Source organism: Vicugna pacos, chromosome 27 (genome assembly GCF_048564905.1).
Source record: "Vicugna pacos chromosome 27, VicPac4, whole genome shotgun sequence".
NCBI classification, from domain to species: Eukaryota; Metazoa; Chordata; class Mammalia; order Artiodactyla; family Camelidae; genus Vicugna; species Vicugna pacos.
The window spans coordinates 21,438,105-21,458,533 of NC_133013.1; the positions used below are offsets into that span (position 1 = coordinate 21,438,105).

The 20,429-nt window shown below is 49.9% G+C and overlaps 1 protein-coding gene across 5 annotated transcripts in view; it reads right to left on the reverse strand.

Moving 5' to 3' along the window:
- The window catches only part of IL16 (interleukin 16), a 116,058-nt gene that overhangs the window by 83,103 nt on the left and 12,526 nt on the right, over positions 1-20,429 (reverse strand). For 4 of the 5 annotated variants that reach the window (XM_006208804.4, XM_015243185.3, XM_072950893.1 and 1 more), the window contains exons 1-2: positions 12,022-12,082; positions 11,441-11,570 (exon numbers count right to left, since the gene is read on the reverse strand). In XM_006208804.4, the coding sequence (XP_006208866.4) occupies positions 11,441-11,570; positions 12,022-12,054 (163 nt within the window). In that variant the 5' untranslated portion in view covers positions 12,055-12,082. Of the gene's footprint in view, positions 1-11,440; positions 11,571-12,021; positions 12,083-20,429 lie in introns of those variants that run through there. The other variant, XM_072950894.1, reaches the window with a different exon arrangement.

Genomic DNA, 20,429 nt, shown 5'->3' on the forward strand with positions numbered 1-20,429 from the left:
TGTCCTTAAAATAAGAAACTGGCCCTCAGGTGCCAGTCTGGCCCTCAGGCCAGCAGTGGGCGTCAAGAAGGACGCCTCCAGGGGAAAAGAAGGGAGGGGGGAGTAAGTTACGTAACAAGTTCGAGCACAGAGAAGATTTTGCTAGAAATGCAAATTCTCAGGCTGCAACTAGTCCTCCAGAATCCGAAGCTCTGGGGGTGGGGCCTGGCACTCTGCTTCTGCAAGGCCTCCAGCTGACCCTGGTGCCATCTCAGGTTCGAGAACCAAGGACTTGACTTCCGTAGAGCATGCTGAGGCCCATGGCATGAAGGGACAAGGCACTTCTGTTTGTCCCATCAGGATTTTCATCGTGTGACCAGCGTGCTTTTCCCCCGCAGGTCCCCTCGGAGAGCCTAATGTAAGGGTGACATTTAACCCATCTGCCCTTCAAGAACAACCCACACATCTCTCCTAAGTACAGCCTCTGTGAGCCGTTTGTGTGAGCCAGGCTGGGGCTTCTGTGCGGCCCTCTCTTCTGAAAAAAATGGACTTGTTTTCAGACGCTTACCCTCAGATGTTTCGGGGCTTGCTGGGCGCTTTAATCAGGGTGTAGGTGCAACTCGTAGGAAGCCCCTGGAATTCCACGCAAGCCTGCGGAGACCCAGCTACGGCTGTGAGACCCAGGCCCACGGTCACAAGGGAGGCACTCTGGGGACAAAGCTGCCTTTGTCAGCGGGTGTGGGGGGCAGTTCCACATCGCACAGCTGAGTCTGGAGGGCAGTGGAGTAACTTCTAAAGTGCAGGGAGCATGGGCTTCCATCAGGGCCACCTGCCGCCCTCACCCCGCAGCCTCCTTCAATTCCCTGGGCCCAGTGCAGCTGGGCTCGGGCCCAGGGATCGGCCCCCAAGGCTGTTTCACTGGCAGAAAGGCTGGGGGGCAGTTTGGTAGCTCAGGCGTGAAGAGGCCAGCCTTCCTCTTCCCAGATCCTGCAGCCTCCCTCCTACACCAGGCCGGAGCCCTCGTCACCTGGGCCTGAACCCAGCTCCCGCCCCTCCATTTTCGGATCATACATGCTGGCTCACTCCCAGAAGGTACATTTAGTCCTGCCTGATCTTCACTGACACAGGGTGGATTCCCTTGAGGTGCAGACTGTATCCCATCAGTGCCCGCCAGGACATCGTCCAGAAACAGGAGGGCGTCTTCCCTTTGCGCCTTCACCCGCTCCACAGCCCAGTATGTTTCCCGCCTAAGGAAAGGAGGGCAAATGCAGCTGGCAGAGCCCTGCCACGGTTAGAACTGGGGCCCCCGACCTGCATGCCAAGCTCGGCCAAGGACTGCTATGCGATCGTGCTCACATCTTGGCTTTGGTTTACTCACCTGCCAGATGGAATTAAAAACTCCTACTGCAGAGGGGCATGTCCCCAGCCGTGGACCTTCCTCTGAGTTCTAAACCCTTTCTTCCCCCGACCTGCTTAACATCTCCTCTGATGGTCTAACAGGTATTTCAGACTTCACACCATCACCCAGTACTCTTGATTTCCCCCAGTGAACTCTCTTCCTCCCCAGCTTCCATATTTTGGTAGTTGTCACCATTGCCCACTCATTTGCACAAGGCAAAACAAACAAACAAACAAACAAACAAAAAAACCCAAAACCGTATCAAGGAGTTAAGAACATGGGTTCTGAAACCAGAATTCCTGGATTCATGGCTCAGGTCTGTCCCTGGCCAGATGGGACATCACGGGCGGGAAGAGGCACCTCTCTGCAGATTGGCTTGCCCTCCCATAGGATGGTTACTGCACCAGGACCTGCCTCCCAGGGCTCCTGCAGACTAAATGTGGTGACACTGGGAGGGCTCCTAGGAAAGGCCTGCCAGAACAAGCCCTCCGTGTTGGCCTTTATTAGTCTTGATCTGTCCTTCTCTCTGTTTCTCTTGACTCTCTCCTGCTCTCTCCCCTCCTCTCTTCTCACATCACAGCCAATTTATCAGCCAATTCTCATAGGCCCTACCCCTAGAAGATGTGCCAAATCCAACCTCTTCTCTCCATCTTCACTGCCACCGTCCTAACTCGACCACCATCGCCTCCTCGCTGATAACCACACTTCCCTTCTAACCGGCCTTGTGCTCCTCCTCGGGGCGCCATAACCCACTTGCACACAATAACCAGGTCAGTTTTGGGAAAATATCGAATGGATCATGGCACCCACCTACATGAAACCCTCCTAGGACTTTGCATTGCTTTTTTTAAAAATTAATGTATTTATTTTGTATTGCAGTACAGTCAATTACAATGTGTCCATTTCTGGTGTACGACCCGATGTCCCAGTCATGCATATATCTACATGTATTCATTTTCATTTTTTTTCATTAAAGGTTATTACAAGATATTAAACACAGTTTCCTGTGCTATGTAGAGGAAACTTTTTTTTAAAAATCTATTTTCATATATAGTGGCCAACATTTGTAAATCTCAAACTCCCAAATTTAGCCCTTCCCACCCCCTTTCCCTGGTAACCAGCAGACTGTTTACTACGCCTGCGAGTCTGTTTCTGTCTTGTAGATGAGTTTTTTTTTATTTTTAGATTCTACATATGAGTGATCTCATATGGTATTTTTCTTTCTCCTTCTGGCTTACTTCACTTAGAATGACGATCTCTAGGTCCAACCCTGTTGCTGCAAATGGCATTATTTTATTCTTTTTTATGGCTAAGTAGTATTCTGTTGTATGCATTGCTTTCTAAAACATTTTTAACGTAAAAAAAGGCTTTATTTTTTAGAGCAGTTTTAATTTTACAGAAAAATTGTGCAGAAAGTACAGAGAGTTCCCATGAGTTCCACGCACAGCTGCTTCTGTTATGAACATCTTGCCTTAGTGCAGTACCTCCTTAAAACTGATACATCAATACTGGGACAGGATTATTAACTAAATTCCATAGCCGACACTAGGATTCGCTCTTCGGGTTGTATATTCCATGGGCTTTGACAAATGCATAATAACATGTACCCACCATGACAGTATCACACAGAAGAGTGGGTCATTGGCCTAAAAATACCCTGGGCCCCACCCAGTACCCCTCCCCCAAGACTCTGCACTGCTTTTTCAAAATAAAATCCAAATTCCTTACCATGTCTCAAAAGACTAACGTCTTGCCCCTGCTTGTCTTCCCTTTTCTGAACAAGCCAAGCCCATGTCACCCTAAGGCTTTTGTCCAAGCCGTTTCCTCTTCCGGGAAGTTTCCACTTCCAGATCTTCATGTGGGGGGCTCCTTCCTGCCCCGATATCCTAAATGTGGCCTTGCTGTCCACCCAATCTACACCAGCCCCGGGTCCTCCCTACTACATGCCCCTTTTCTACTCTCTTCACAGAACCGTCACCATCTGAAGGTGTCTTGTTAGTCCTTGGGTATCACCTCTGTGTCCCACCTAGAAAGCAAGCACCCAAACAGGGACTCATCAGCTTTGCTCACCGCAGGCCCTAGGACATGCCCAGCCCAGAAGGACTCGGTAAACATTTACTGACTGAATCAACCCAAAACTGAATGAATAAATAAATGACTAATGCCATGTAATGAGCTTCTACATTTGTTTGTAGTTTAGAGTTTACAAAGAACTCTTGCATACATCTTCTTAATCTAATTTATGGTGATTAGACTCAGATTTAGATGGAACTTAAAAAAACAAATGTATTCACACCCTCTCTCCTAATGTCTCAAGGCCACAGATGAGGAAAGAGTGAGAATGTTCTCTCCAAGGGATGAGAGTTTATTTCCAAGAGCATCCATCACCCTTCGGAGTGGACAAGCAGAGGGGGGAGGGTTTAGTGGGGAGGGTGTAGCTCAGTGGTGGAGCACATGCTTAGCACGCACAAGGTCCTGGGTTCGGTCCCCAGGACCTCCATAACTGCTCCCCGCTGAAAAAGAACACAGTCGCTTAATTTAACTTGCAGCTATAGGACGAAGGAAAACACTTGGAGATACAGAACCTTGACTGTCATCTGTGCAGCGCTTGTTGTGGGCCAGACACTGTGCTAAGACTGTCCACACAGCATCTATCTCCACATTAAGGAGATAGGGTTGGGGCCGTTGTTCATCCCTGTTCTCCGGACGAGGAAGGAGAAAGAGGATGCACGAGGTGGTAAAAAGCACGAGGCCAGCATCTGAACCCAAGGTTTATCTGACAACAACGTCCAGGCAATCCTGGTCCTGGAAATAAACACTGAATAAATAAACTATGCCGAGTTGAGCAATCTGGACCTCCCTACCCATCCCAGTCAGCCCAGCCACATGCGCAGGTTGAGAAAGGGTTAAACACCACAGCCGGAGGGGATGGTCTGCGTTGGGTGGTGCTTTTTCAAGGCCAAGATTGAGATGGCTTGAAGGGCCTGCCCCCTCCCCCCACCAGGCCACAAGAAAAGGCCAGGTATTAATGAATGACACACCCAGGAAGAGAAGGAGGGGGCGAATGTTTCCACTCAGCAAGATTTTGGCAGGAACTGTGTGTTCAGTTTGGGGTCTCGCCTTTCACAAGGGTGTAGAGACAGTCCCTCGTCTCTTCTGGCTCTTATGGGGATGCCGGGGATGCTAGAGCTCCCCCAGCAAGAGGGCCGGACCCCTGCCGGTGGGTTTTCAGACTGGATGAGGGACAAGCCGAGGTGCAGCGTGCTTGGCCGGGGAGGTGGCCAGTCCCCCCTACCGGCACCCCTTCTGCCCACACAGTTATCTGAGGAACGCCGCTTCCTGCCTTGCATCAGAAAGCAACATTTTTCAAGATGAAGAAATCCCTACTTTCTTTTCTTAATTTGTTATTGTCATGACATGACTGACTCAATAAGTAAAAATTTTAAATCCCTGCCCAAGGTCGCAGGCTTGTCTCCCCAAGGCTTGAAGTTCCTCCAGATGCTTTGTGCCTTCTCCCACCTCCGCACCTCAGCGCACGCACACGATGTCCTTTCTAACTCACAGAGCCCCTGCTTCCTGGCCAACTCTCATGTGTTGTTCAGGGTTTGGCTCAGCATCACCTCCTCCAGGAAGTCTTCCCTGACACCTCCCTCCTAAATCACTGATTTAATTAGAAGCTGCCCTTCTATGCTCTCGGCGCTCTCTCATCTGTGCCTTAGCCAGTAACTATGAGATCCTGGATGTCAGGGACTGTGCCTCCCCCACCCCCTCTCTATCTGTAGTCCTGTACAGTCCCCGGCACAACATGGACATTAAATAGCTGTTAGGAGGAAGGGATGAGAAGAGGAAAAGTAACAAGCAAAAAATGCAGGAAGAAGGAGGGAGACAGGGATCTCTGTGGTCAGATGCATAGACACAGATACAATACAGAGACAGACGGCTATAACTAACTGTGCTGCACACCCAGGTATGCACATGCACGCTCCAGCCACAGGCAGGGTACGCCTGGGAAGAGCACTGGTCCAGGAGTCCAGAGGCCTGAGCTCTTACCAGGCTGCTGCTGACTGGCTGTGTGACCTGGGATAAGCCACTCCCACTGCTGAGCTTCAGAGTTCTCATTTGTGAAATACATTATTACGAGACTTAAATAAGAACGCAGTCACTGCCTGGCACATGGTAGTAATTCAGCCGACAGCAGCTCACTCTGCCTTCCCTCAACAGCACTCCACCCACCGTGCCCCAGATGCCACTGGCATCGGGGAAGACCGGCAGCGTGCAGGAGCCAGGGGTCCCTCTGTTTGGACCCTCTCCATTTCTGTCTCATACCATCACAGCGATTCAGATGCTCAAAATATATCCACCCGACACTGCATGCAACCCATTTTGGCTGCTCCTGTGTTCATCTCCCCAGTGACAGATGCAGGCACTGGCTTCAATTCCTGGACCAGTCTGGACCACAGCAGGAAGCAGAAGGCGGCCCCGGTGAAAACTATTTGGTACCCATCACCCTGACTCAGGATCCACGGGGGCCCCATGGGAGGCCCTAGGCGTTCTCCCCACCACCCAAGGGTCCAGCTCCTATGACAGAGCCCCTGCTCCAGCTCCTCCATCCTGGTCCGTTCCTAACTCCACGGTCAGACCCCGGAGCTCCAGCTCTTAATCCCGTACCCCTCCACCCTGCACCAGTCTGTATCTGCCTCCTCACAGCCCCGAGAAACCTTCTGCTTGGTGCCGCTCGCTTCTCCCAAAGCCTCAGCCCGAAATCTGCACTTGAACCCCCTGTGAGGTCTGCCCCGCAGATTCGGGGGCCTTTACGACCGAGGGTGCTGCCCCCACGGCCAAGGTAGGACAAAGCAGGTACTGTACTTTATTAAACCAGCCTTTAAATCTAGTCACACATTATGTATTATTAGTAAAAACGGAGAATAGCAGGAGAGGGTATAGCTCAGTGGTAGAGTGTGTGCTTAACATACACAAGGTCCTTGGTTCAATCCCCAGTACCTCCATTTAAATAAATAAACAAACAAACCTAATTACCTCCCGCCTAAAACAAAACAAACAACTGAAAGAGAAGGGGCATGGTAGAGCTTTCTGGAGTGAGGGTAATGTTCCTTATCATGCTAAGAGTTTGTCTTACATAATTGTATGCGTTTTTCAAAATTAACTGAATGGCACGTATAAGATACATACATTTCACTGTATGTAAATTTTACCTAAAAGAAGAATAGCAATCAAATACTGAACTTGGTTTAATCAAACACATGCTAAAGTGTTTAGAGGTGAAGTGTGGTGATGCGTGAAACTTACTTGGAAATGTATTCAAAACACAAGAGATGCAGGGATGGAGAGAGGGGTGCAGGGATGGATGGTCGTGCAACAAGGTAAACTGAGTAAAAGGGTACTTGCAGAATTTATATAGCGGGTATATGCTTGTCAACTACAATTCTTTCCACTTTTCTGTACGTTTGAACAGTTTTCATAAAAATATTCTGGAAAAGCTACAACTGATAGCAAGCTAAGGAGTCACTACTTCGGGGGATGGTGAAATCCGCTGTGTCACTGATGTGGTTTTCTGAGGCCAAGATGGTGATGGTTCTGATAACTTGGCAGGGACTGAGAAGCCTAACACCAAATGGAAACACCAGCATGCGAATCGGTCTGTATGTAGACAGGGATCACTTGTTATTTCTCAGCCATGTGCTAGCACAGGCTTTAGGATGAAACAGACCTGCCTGGGTTCCAGTCTCAGTCCTGCCCCTCCCCATTTGGATAAGCTCCCCCTGCCTCCTTTTTGTTCACCTACAAAATAAAGACAACGGGGTATGTGCCTCAAAGGCTTGTGGCAGGGAGATCCAACGAGTCTGGCCCAGCAAGACACTAAATCAGCGCCTGGTGCTGACAAGCGCCCAGGTGAAGGGAGGTGCTTAGTAATTACAGAGAGGTTTCCAGGGGGTACCGGTGGGGGCCGGTCACCAGATGTGGGGAACAGAGATGACTGGCTGACACATGGAGAGAAAGGCTCCTGAGACCTTGCACCACCAGCAAAATTTCTTTTTCCCTGAGCCAACAAGTCACCATGATGATTTTTTTTTTAATGCTGCAAGAAAAACAGGCTGGATGGAAGTATGCTTACAAAGCTCACAGTGCTTAAGCTAAGCTCGGAAGATTTGACACTGTCCTCTTTCCTCATCCCTGTTCTGCAGCATGCTGTTCCCTTTACCTAAAGCTTGCTTCTCCACCTCTGCACCCCACCAAGCTCCTGCACCCTGCACACAGCTCAAACAGCGCCTCCTCAGGGAAGCCCACCCTGATGCACCAGACTAGGTCGGTTCCCTGGTTAGAGCCTCTCATGGCACCTACCCCTCTTTGTCATTATATTTATGTGTGTGTCTCATTGTTTGCCTCAAGTTTCCCGTCAGATCCCCGGAGTCCAGCACAGTGCCTGAAGCCCAGCATGCTCTATATAAATCATGGGTTGAAAATGAATTCCAAGTGTTTAAGAACGTGACTTCATTCTTTGTAGATTGAAAAAGAAATATAAAATGGGTGGTGGGGTGGGGAAGGCAATAAAATAAATCCAGCTACCATCTATCTTTGTCCCAGGCAACATTATATAGCTCTTAACTATTAAAGATGTATGGTAGTGTTCACTGTGGTTTTACTTTGTTTTGGGGAGAAAAGTCGGGGTGAGGAGGGAAAAGAAATACAGCAGAATTCTCCTTAAACTCCACTCCCTGCCCTCCAGCCCTAGGCAGAGCCTGCCTCCCCGTGTAACAGGCACAGCCTTGCCCTGATGACAGCTGGCCATGGGGACTCACATGGTATCTTGATTCCACTTTCTGTAAGAAGGAATTGAGGCACCAGTGGAGGAGATCGTGTTGTCAGGGACACAACCAACCACCTTGTCCCATACTCAGAATCTGCAGCTGTGGAATAGCAGAGCTGGAAGGGTCCTTAGAAACTATCTCTGCTTCAACACCCTTCCATCCACCTTGTAACAGGGACAATGAATGCAAATTAAAACCACAATGAGGTATCACCTCACACCAGTCAGGATGGCCATCATTCAAAAGTCCATAAATGATAAATGCTGGAGAGGATGTGGAGAAAAGAGAACCATCCTACACTATTGGTGGGGACGTAATTTGGTGCAGCCATTATGGAAAACAGTATGGGGATTCCTTTAAAACTAAAAATAAAACTACCATATGATCCAGCAATCCCACTGCTGGGCATATATCTGGAGAAAACTCCAATTCAACAAGATATCTGCATCCCAATGTTCATCGCAGCACTATTTACAATAGACAAGATGTGGAAGCAACCTAAATGTCCATCTACAGATGATTGAATAAAGAAGATGTGGTGTATGCGTACAATGGAATACTACTCAGCCATAAAAAAAGAATGAAATCATGCCATTTGCCGCAACATGGATGGAACTAGAGATTATCATACTAAACAAGTTAAATTGGAAAGAAAATGACAAATATCAGATGATATCACTTATATGTGTAACCTAAAAAACATGCAAATGAACTTATTTATAAAACAGAAAACAGACTCACAGACATAGAAAGCAAGCTTATGGTTACCAAAGGAGAAGGGAGGGGAAAGATGAATTATGAGTTTGGGATTAACATAATACTATAATAAAAAGATAGTATTAACATACTACTACATATAAAATAGAGAGCAACAAGGTCCTACTGTATAGAGAACTGTATTCAATACCTTGTAATAACCTATAACGGAAAAGAATATAATATTCAATATCTTGCAGTAACTTACAGTGAAAAAGAATATGAAAATGAATATAAGTATGTTCGTCTATGACTGAAGCATTATACTGCACACCAGAACCTGACACATTGTAAACTGACTATACTTCAATAAAAATATATATATACCAAAAAATATATATATATGTATATATAACTGAATCACTATGCTGTACACCAGAAACTAACACAACATTGCAAATCAACTAGAATTCAAGAAAAAAAAATTTTTCACCTTGGTTCCAGCTCAAGGTTGTCAAAGGATTAGCTTGGAAAAAAATGCCTTCATAAACTAAATATTTTATATATCTGATTGATCCATTTTTGGTCTTATTATAAAATAAAGGTACTGAAACACACACACATACACAAAAACCAGGGGCAATGATATGTGAAGGGGCTTATCCAAGGTCACACTGCTGTGTAAGAATTTAACTGGACTGGTGTCCAGGCATTTAACCCTCAATCTTGCAATTGCTGAACTCAGAGAAAAGAAGGGACTTGATCAGCGTGCTTGAGTGATGTTGCGGGTTGTCACTCAGACAAGCTCCCAACTCCGGGACCGAGGCACTCATCCCCTGAGCTGACACACAGACTGCCTGGGACAGCTCATAGCGGAGCCTCTCCCCAGCAATCACCCTCGGCTGGAGGGAGCTGCCTCTCCCAGGGTTGTGCCTCCGGCCCCAGGGCAGCCCACACGCAGTGATGGGCCAGAGCCAGGTACAGAGCCCCACGGGGTCAGCGGCACTGGCTGAGGTCTGTTGTAGCAGCCTCACGGCCCAGCCTCACGGCCGTGGGCGGGGTGAGCCCCCACAGGTGTCGTCCCCAGGAACACTCTCCAGTGACCTTCCACACTCAAATCTCTTATCTCACAGTCTGTTACCACGGCAAGCCCCCATGTAAATAAAAATGAATAAAATGGTTTCACCAAACACCAGGCACCTACTAAATACCAGGTCCAGCCCAGTCCTGTAAGATCCCCCACTGCCGGGAAACGCATCCTGTAATTCACCTCTGAGGAGGGACATTCTGAGCGCCTGGCCTGTTTTCTCTAAGGCGGGGAGGCCACGGCCACCTGGGGCCCTGGAGCACCTCTTCTAACAACCCCAGGGGCGGGGCGCTCTGCGAGGGTCCCTATGTCACACGTGGGAGCAGTTGCTCACGGGTGTTGAAACGTTCTCATATCACACATACGCTGCTCAGGCCACTTCGCCAGCTCCACCTCGCTTATTGCTCCCGTGGTCCTGTGTGGTAGGCATTTATGATCCCGCTTCGCAGAGGAGGAAACTGAGCCGTCGCGAGCTTAAATACCTTTTCCCAAACCAACGAGCCTGTTTATCTCAGAGCCAAGGTTCCGTCCCGGTAACCAGACCCCTCAGCCCTGGTTCTTGGTCCCTATGCTCCCCTGCCTTTCTTCAGAACTCAGAGATGCCTGAATAGAGCCTAACCAAATGGGTCCAGGGTTCTAGCCGTATCTGCCATGTCTCCCTGGAGCTGGGAAAGTCAGAATATGCCTTTGACTTGCCTTGTTCTCCTCTTTAAAGAAAACCACGTGTTTATTCTGTTATGCCGAAGTTACGACAGAGCTGAAGCTTTGCCAGTGTTGACTTCAAAAGCTGGACTGAGGGGTTAAAATCCCTTTTCCTGATGCCTGTTTGTTTATGTTTCCGGAGCAAAAGAAGGAGGTGGCCGCAAGGAAGGATCTGACCCACCGGGCAGTACCTGCAGGCTGGCAGGGAGTCGGGCCAGTGTACCTGGAGCCCCTCCCAGTGCTCAGATCTGCGAGGCACAGAGCAGCCCCCTGCTCCAGAGACCTGCTCTCTGGTCCCCTCAGAGGCTGAGCAGCTCCCCCTTCTGTTCTGCATCCCGCTCTAGGGAGCCCAGCCAGTGGGGACTCTGACAGCTTCAGCATTTAGACACGGATGCCCCCGCCCCTGAGTGAGGAAGAGAGTGCAGGTAGAAACCAGGCTCACTCTCATCCCCCTTGGGGGTCCCGCAATACGCCCACCCCTCACCCTCTGCCAAGCAGCCTAGTGAGCTCTCAGCCAGCCTCTGCAAGGACAATGCAGGCAGACAGGGGTTGTGTCCTGCCGCACCACACACGTGCATGCGCGCACACACACTCACACACACTCTTACACACACACACACACACACACACACACCACGGCATAACCAAAACTACCCTCCCTATGCTTCCCCGACACCAGGCGAGTGTCAACAGAAGTCCAACCCTCCAACCTCACCTCCCCAAGAATCCCCGAGAAGCAGCTCCACTTACCATTCTCCCTTTGAGGGAAGATTCTCTTCTGTAAACTCATGCCGGGGGCTTTGAGGATGAGGGAGAGCCCTGAACAGTCCCTCGGAGTCAAGATCAAGAAGTCGTGGGAGATCTCCGGCAGCTTGGAGGGCTGGAAGTATTTGAATATGAGTTAAAATTACAAAGTAACTCCTCGTTAGAACTGCGTTTCCTCGGCAGGGAGGGAGGGAAAAAAAAAAATCCTTTCCCCTCTGCCAGCAAATCTTTAACGTCTCAAAACGGTCGCTTCCAACTCCTGCCCTCCTTGCGAAGCGAATGTGTATAAGGCAATGTTATTTCACTGAATCAAGCCCTCAGATCATAAGCCTTTTCCTGTACCACAAACAGAAATGTAAAACCTCAAACTTTCCTTTGGACTCGGAGTCTGTGCGACTCCGTGAGAGGGCAGAACACAATGCTTTCTGAGGTCTAATGTATGGAAACTGTGCTGAAGTGTTAGGTCATCCCAAGTCCTGGGCTCTGCGTCCCACCCCCCATCCTAAATCTTTCTTTTTTAATGAGTTCTGGTGTGTTTATGTAATTGCAAGGGACAAACACAACACCTCAAATCCTTGCCCAAAGTTGAAGTGATTCATTCTCCCTCACACACCACACACAAACACAGCGCCTGTTTAATCCAAGTGAAAACGCCTTTCATAAAATCTGCAAAGGGCTGGGGCAGAGTGACGCGTGGTGAATGCAGCCTGTGTCCCCAGAAGGGCAGTTGGGCTTGGGGGAAGGTGGAGACTGACTTTAATCAAGACAAACAGAAGGCGCTCTGACTCCCGCCCATGTCAGGACAAGGAGGGATGAAAGAAAAGTGGGCGCTCACCCCGGGGAACTGGGATATAAAATGTCTCCAGCCTGCTCTACCCAACTTCCCCTTGCTAGCCTTCCCATACCAGGGGGGTTTATTTTTAGACTTGGACAAGACGTACTATTATTTTAAATGGCCAATTTGATTGCTGGGTTAAATAAATCCTTGGATTCCCCCACCAAAAAGACCAAAAGAATATACAATAAGTGGGCAAAGAGTCAGAGCTGAAAACTGGGGAAGAATGTGATGGTTTTCGGGACACAGCAATGTAGAGAGCGGACGGAAGGGAAAGGCTGCTCTGTTTGAGAGAGAGAAAAACTCGCCAGGGAAGCGAGCAAAACAGACCCCGGTCCAGTTCCTAGGTTACCTGTCACCTGCCAGGGGGCCCAGATCTTCTGAAGGGCCATAGCTGCCTCTGGCCCTTTGACCGATGGCATTCCCACATCTGAAGTCTTAAAGAGCCACCATCACTTGGTCAAACCACCTCCAGGTCACTGTGATCACTGTAAACCCCCCCGGCTTTCCCCCCACACATCCCTTCAATAATCATTTCCCAAGGCTGTGCTGCAGGTTGCCAGAAAAAACCTCTGCTATCAGCACCTGGAGTCAGAACAGCTCCCTGAGAGTCATCCTTATCCCAGGATGAGGGCTGGGATCCAGAGCTGGCACCACTCTGCCGCCTGCTCTACCTTGCTCTGGATAACCAGTTATCTGCCCGGGCCATGAACCTGCAGGATGCTACAGCTATACGATGCATGCAGCACTACGAGGGCCAGAAACTGGCCTTGCATTCTAGTGGTACCCGGCGGCGGCAACCATGCGAAGCTGGCTCGATAAATAGAGAATACTTTGCAGAAAGTAAAATGATGTAATAAAGTAAGCTTTATTGTCATAGAAAGATGTCTGTATTACATTGCTAAGTGAATTAAATCAGGTTATAAACACAGAATGTGTAGTATGATCCATATACATAAAAACAAGATTAAATCTGGAGAAGTCAAATTGGTTTTTTTTTTTTCCCCTTCATGAGCTTCCCAACATCCACTGGGCTTTCCAATATCCATTATTTTCTCCCCACAAGTCAGAGAAAAGCAATAGCTTTCAATTCATATCACCTAAAGGATGATAAAACATTTTTAAATTAAAAAAAATTTAAGTCGAGTCATTGGCGTTGGAACAAAGTAGACTTTGTTCAATCAACAGCAAAGGCTGTAATTTTGAAAGCCATAGCTTGTGATCATATGAATTAAGCCTTTGACAAATGAATTATTATTGTTTGATTGGTAGGCAGAATAACAGCCCCTCCAAAGATGCCCACGTGGCTGTTCTCAGGAAGCTGTGAACATGCTGTATTACACAGCAAGGGAATTAAGGTTGCTAATCAGCTGACTTTAAAACAAAGGGATTATCCAGGTGGGCCCAATGGAATCACAAGGGAGGTAGAGGAGGAGGTCAGAGTCAGAAACAGAATTGAAGAAGCCACATTGCTGTCTTTGATGACAAAGAAGGGGGTCATAAGCCAAGGATGCAGGTGGCCTCCAGAATCTAGGAAAAGCAAGGGAAAAGATTCTCCCCTCCAGTCTCCAGAAAGAAATACTAACTCTGCCAACACTTTGATTTTAGCCCAGCGAGACCCATTTTGGACTTCTGACTTCCAGAACTGTAAGATTTTACTTTGTATTGTTTTAAGCCACTAATTTCGTGGCAATTTGTTACAGCAGCAATCAGAAACTAACACTTTTGGATTTGCTTTCATTTTGTTTGTTTCTCCAATGCCAAAAGCTTGGCTTTGACTACAAAGAGCAAAGCCTGGAGGATACAAAGCACAAAAATTATACCATCAACCCACAGATTTGAGTTGTGTTCACACGATGATATAAGCAAAGCTATTTTCTTATTTAAAAGAAGATAGAAGTCTGCCTAACTGGAGGGAGGATGGAGTTCACAGACCACAGGCTGGGGCCTGAGAAGGAATCCCTCACTCTCCCCCTTCCTAGTTGGCACCAAGACACAGGGGCAGTACACACTGGGGACAAGACAGCACAGAGATCTTCATCCCACCTTCTGCCTGAAATGCTGGGAGGAAAGAATCACATTTGAGTGTCCTGAGCCTACTTGGGGTGGAAATGTCCGCCTGGGATATTCAGACCAAGATCCTGGGACAATCCCAAGTCTCCTACGGTGGAGGGGGTGGTGGCTGGGGTGGGATAGAGTGTAGCTGAAAGTTCCCTGTGCCTTGAAGAGGTACCCAAGATGCCTGAACGCGCCAGCTGACCCAGGGAGCTCTGGACAGTTAGATGCGGAGGAAGCAGGGTTACCTTCATGGTGAGAGAACCAGATGCCCTGGCAGCCAACATAGTAGGAATGGAACCTCCCAAACAAAGGAGAGACTGACAGGCCGGGGGCAGTTCTGAGCAGGCAGCCGGGATGCTGGAGGCTCAGAGCACTTGGCTGGTGAGCCCACGATGATCCTCACTGTTGTGGGTGCAGGATGGGCCATGCCTGGAGTGCACCCCAAGGCTCCCGAGTTCCAGGGAATTGGCCAGGCCTGCAAAGCCTTCCTCCTGCTTCTGTTGACCAGCCTGTCCACTCCCTACTGGACCCAGAGCCTGTCCTTCCGGGTGTATTCCATCTAATTTAGGGGCCCCTAGCTTGGAGAATGGATTGTGACACCTGTCCCTGCTTCATTCTCCCAAACTGCAAGCTATGCGCCCACCAGGTTCCGACGTGGGCGCCTTTCCCTGAGGGAACAGCCCAAACCAAGTCCAGCTCCAGCTGCCCTCCTACAGAATGGGTCTGTGGCGTTCCCAAGGGCCAGGCCACAGCAGCCCAGGGCCCAGTTCCCACAGCCCACGTCCTCCCATTCCCCTTTATCTAGGCATCTCAGCTCCCTGCTGACACTGTCAGTTCACACTGAACACTGAGGAATGAGCTAAGTCATTGTTTCGCAGGCATCACTCCAATGTCACAAACCTCTAAGGTTTTGCCTCTTCATTCTCCATCAGGGCCTGTGTGGCCAGTGGCCTGTTCCATCACCAGAAATGGTCAGGACTGTCTCTCACACATGCCCGCAGGTGGGAGTGGGAATGGAACCTCCCAGAAAAAGGAGAGGCTGACAGGAGGGACGTGTGACGGCCTGCGCGACAGTGACCCCAAGGGAGCCCAGGGTGGCTCCGTGAAAGCCAGTAACCTATTTTTCGGTCTGATGTATAATCATTAACCCAAATGTCCTTGTCCCTGTGGATGGTAAATGCACCTAAAAAATCAATGTTCTTGTTCAGCCAGCCTATTCATTTTAAAACGTTTACTGACTTGAAATTTCACTTTCGCTCTCAGAAAGTTATAGAAACAGCCTATTGTGCCAGTTTATGGTATTTACAACGCTTTACCATTTTCAATTATTTATTTTAAGGACAAATTGAACGTCCTACAACATTCAAAGATGTGCAAAAGCACAGACCGGTTCTCTAACCTGGTGACCCCAAATCCCAGGGAAAGGTGCTGAAATTCCAGCAGGTCACCATGGCAGCGCTGGATACCACGCAGCCTGCTTAACTGTTAAGGCTCTAACAAGGATGGTCCGTACTCATTCTCCGCACAGATTAGAAAGAGCACATGAAGACCATGCAGAGAAGCCCCGTGATGCCCTGGTCAGTCTCCTTTGTCCACAGGAGCTCCCCACACAGGGAGACACCCTATGGCATACAGCACTGTTTAATCCTCATTGCTTCCTCATTTTATGGAGGTGGAGATGCGCTGAGAGGCTCAGGGGCATTGAGAGGCTTGCCCGGGGTCACAGAACTAAGAAATGATAGAGGCGAGGCACCCGGTACTCTCATGTAAAGGTCAGAAACTTGCCTATGACGGTGTCTCAATCAAGAACTAAACAGATAACTGCATCAGTGACAAGGACCTATCCCACGTGACCCCCGAGGGGAAGGCAGGGATCTTTGGTACCCACTCCAAGCCGTGGGGGAGCCAACACATAGAACCACGAAAGTCAGAGGTGGGAGGGCTTAGGGATGAGCTAAGGACAGTCCGAGAGCTTTTAGGAGGACCAGACCCTTTTTATGAAACACTTCATGTGGAACATCAGTAGATACAATAGATCAGCGTGAAGTTGTTCTGGTTGAAGGCAGGTGGCAAGTCTGTTGCCCTGGCCTCCAGCATCCCCCTTTACCTCTCAGGCAGCCCCCTTAGAGCCCCGCCCAGCACATCTGGAAAACAGCAGTCCTAAAGCAGCCCCCTCACCACACAAAAGGGAACATAGAGGCCTAGAAGGGAAAAGGACTCGCTGAAGGACAGAGGATCACAGAAATGCGAGCATCCTCAGGCCCACCCACTCCTGCCACTCTTCTGCCACCAGAGTCCCTTTCAACTGCCCCTTGGTGACCAGTCCACTGCACATGAAGACCATGCAGAGAAGCCCTGTGATGCCCTGGTCAGTCTCCTTTGTCCACAGGAGCTCCCCACACAGGGAGACATCCTGCAAATCACAGAGATGGGTGGAACTAGCTTTGTCAGTCTTTCACACACTCGATCTTTGTGAAAGCACATCTACAAATATCTTAACCCGTCTTGTATTTTTAATTTATTATAAAACATTTTCTGCAGACCCCATGGTATAAAGGCTTTATTCTGGAAGGCTTTTCCTATTTCACTGCAAGAGTTTTGCTCTGAGAGCGTGTGTGTGTGTGCTTTACAGACACACACATATATAAACACCCATACATATGCATCTGTATCATTACTGACCCATGGCCAACACACAAAATTCCACAAATATTAAGCTGACCACATATGAGCCCCAAGAACAACTGAGAGGCAAGCACAGGCCACAGGGAAGAAACTCACAAAGACACCCGGCATCGGGTAGTCAGCTCAGACCAACACGGATTTCCAAGGCGCTTCGGCTTGGCTGTCCGTTGTAGCCCACGGAACAGGAAGGACACTCACTGCAGTCCCAGCCCCGGCAGGGCTGCAGGAGGCAAGCGGGGCCCAGGGGGTGGTGAGGGCACAGGAATGGCTTGGGAACCAGAACTGACATGAAAACTCTGGGTGGTAACTTTGGGGCATCACATCTCCTCTCCCTTGGAGGGGAAGGGAGGTAATCAGCCCACCATTTGGAGGGGTGAGCGAGCTTGCTCGTCCTGCCCCAGGTCAGGTTAGTCCTCCAGCGGAGAGGTGGCTCAGTGGTCCAGCTGGGAGAGTCGGGGGAGGCAGCAGCGCGGGGGGAAGGCTGAGGTGGAGGCTGACAGAGAGTGCTAAGCCAGGGAGACGAAGGACTACTCCCTCCAGGAGAACTGGATGTGCTTGGAAGGATGCCGCCCTGAAAGGGGCCCAGGGTCCACCCGAGGCCAGGTCTCATCTCCGAGGCGGTCTCAAGTACAGAGAGTCGGCACTGAAGGCCAGAGATCACTTTTCAAGGGAAGCCCACGAGCCAAGTTGTAAAGACCAGACCCCAGGCCTGTGTCCAAAGGGCAGACAGAGAGGACGTCGGGGAGCTGAGGACACAGCGTGGGGGTGGACTGGACTGGCCAGAGGGTCCGCAGTGAGCTCAAGGAAGGACAGGAACTCCAGCGATGGGAACACAGACTAGACTTCGTGGAGGAGGTGGTGTTAAGCTTGGCCTCAAATGCCGTCTCCCTCCCTCCAGGGTGCCTTCCCAACCCCTCCCGGGCCATTTCACGCCTTCCTGGCCCCCTACACTGGCCACGGAGCCTGCAGGATCACCAGGGAGGCCGTCAGCCCGGCGCCTCCCCAGCACCAGTCCCCCTGCAGGCTTGGAGCTCACGTGGGTGGTGGCCTCCGAGCCCGCGCCGTCTGCAGGGGACACGGCACGCAGCTTCTTTGAGGCTGTTGTTCCTTTCCTCTTCTTTCCACTGCCCTAGGCTCGTCCTCTGCCCCTCTGTCCTCAACGCCTTAATCATCTGCTTCCCTTGTCCTTTCCAGGGATCCCATATGCAGCTGACACTTATCCTGTGCTGATGAGAAGCAGGGGAAAGGCTTAGAAAAGCCCCACCACTGAGCTCCCCTCCCTGCAGCCTCTTGTTACCTTTGTGCTGTTCCTGCGGATGCTCAGCGCTTCCCTCAGCCCCTCTCCTCCCCGGCGGGTCTCTGAAAGGCCTGAGCCCACGCCCTGTGCTCAGTGGACCTGCCTCCAGAGAGCTGGCCGTCACTTGCACAGGTGACACCTCCCCCTCACCAAATAAATAGGCAGATAAGGCCCCGAGAAGTTGTTCCAGCCCCAAGTCACACCGTCAGATGGTCACCAGCATGCTGCGGTCCTCCCTGAGACCACGCTGGAGCAACTGCCACAAAATCAAAACTCGGCTGTCCTCCGCGCTGTCCTCGCCTCGCTAAGGGATGGAGTTTTCTATAACCAGAAAGAACAACTTTCACTTCTTCTCAAGCGGCATTCAGCAGTCAGCAAACAGCAACCGAGTGGCCACTGGGCTGCCGTCTTGAGGAGCTGTCGAATGGAGAGTGACAGAAGGGACAGAGACAGTTGCATTGCAGCGGGGTGGGTCTGGGGGTAAAGCCTGGTCCTGGGAGATGCGGGAGGACAGGCGAAGGCACAGACCCCGCAGAGGCAGGTCAGAGAGGCTCTGGACTGGTGAGCGGACTCTCATCAGGTGAGTTCAGGTGAGCTAGGATGCTGAGCCCGGCTGCGCCAAGGAAGCAGCGAGCACAACGGCGCGGAGACACAAAACAGGAGGGGTCCAGGAACCACAATCCAACATACAGAAAATGCTCCTGAAACCTCCTGCGTTTTCCCTCCTATCGCCCAAGCCAGATAGCTGCCAGCTTTTCCTGACTCCTTTCCCTTACCTCTGCTTCCAATTCAAGTCCTGCCAGTGGACATTCCAAACATCTCTCAAATGCACCGACTGCTGTCTGTTCCCTCTGCTGCTCCTGGGCTGAGGCTCCCATACCATGTAGCCAGCCTAGCATCTCTTAACTCTTCTGCCTTCCTCTGTCTTGCTGTCCTCAAATACATCCTCTCCCACAGCCACAGAAATCAGACCTTTATACTTTCTACTTAGCACTTCTCTGGACTCCACAGAAACTATCTGATGAAATCCACACCGATGAGCAAGAGAGGGAAGAACCTCCATGACCCCGTGCACCCTTGCAGCCACAGCCAAGCCCTCACCTGCCTCAGACTCCAAACTCCAACTGCACTGAAACCGTGCCAGCTGTCTGCCCCGCCCCTTGCTGTTTCTCACCTCCACGCTTCTGCACGTGCTGTCCCCTCTCTGACTTTACTTGACTCACCCTTCGAGCCTCAGCTCAGGTCTCATCCTTCTAAAAGCTTCCTTTGAACGCCCCCATCTCCAATGTGACTGTGCCCCTTTCTCATGCTGTGGAAGGGCCTCTGTATATCTCTAATGCTGCGCTTTCCAGGGTCCTATGGTCATTCACTTACATGCCCCTTTACCCCTAGGCTGTAAGTTCACTGGGTCTTAATCATCTCCACACTCCCTTATCTAACTCCGTGCCTGGCGTGCCAGCACTCAAGGCTTCCCGCACCAATTAAACAATGGCATTGGCCGCTGAGGACTGGCCCTTCCAGTTATTAAAATCGTGAAAGCAGAGGGAACAGCTGGAATGAGGAAGAAAAGGGTGAGAGTGGTTTGGACGGACTGTTCATCATTTTTGGACTGCTGCCTGTTAATGACTGATTGACAGGTCAATCAACTTTTTCCCATTTCTCGCCATTTATTTAAAATTATCTGAGAGCATAACTTAAATTAAGTTTTTTTAGAAGCAGTTATTCTTAGAGCATAATACTCTTGCAGTTAGTTGGTGAGTGGGCTACACAGCATAGAGCTGCCTGGTGGGCATCGGATGCAGGAGCTGGGGGTCAGGAGAGAGATCTGGCCTCAGGATAGAAATCTGAGCCTCAGCGGTGTTGAAAAAGTAGTCAAAGGCAAGGGCCCAGATTTAAAATAACGTAGAAGGTACAATAAGAACAAGGGGCTCAGGATGAAGCCTTGGGAAATGCCCACATTTAAGGGACAAGCAATGGAAGAGACATGCAACCTCAAGACAGAGAAGAAACTAAAGAAAGAAATAAAAATTAAGAAAGTTCCAACACAGAAGCCAAGGGGAAGGGAGGGTCCATTTTGTATTTTGTTTAGTCTTTGCTGG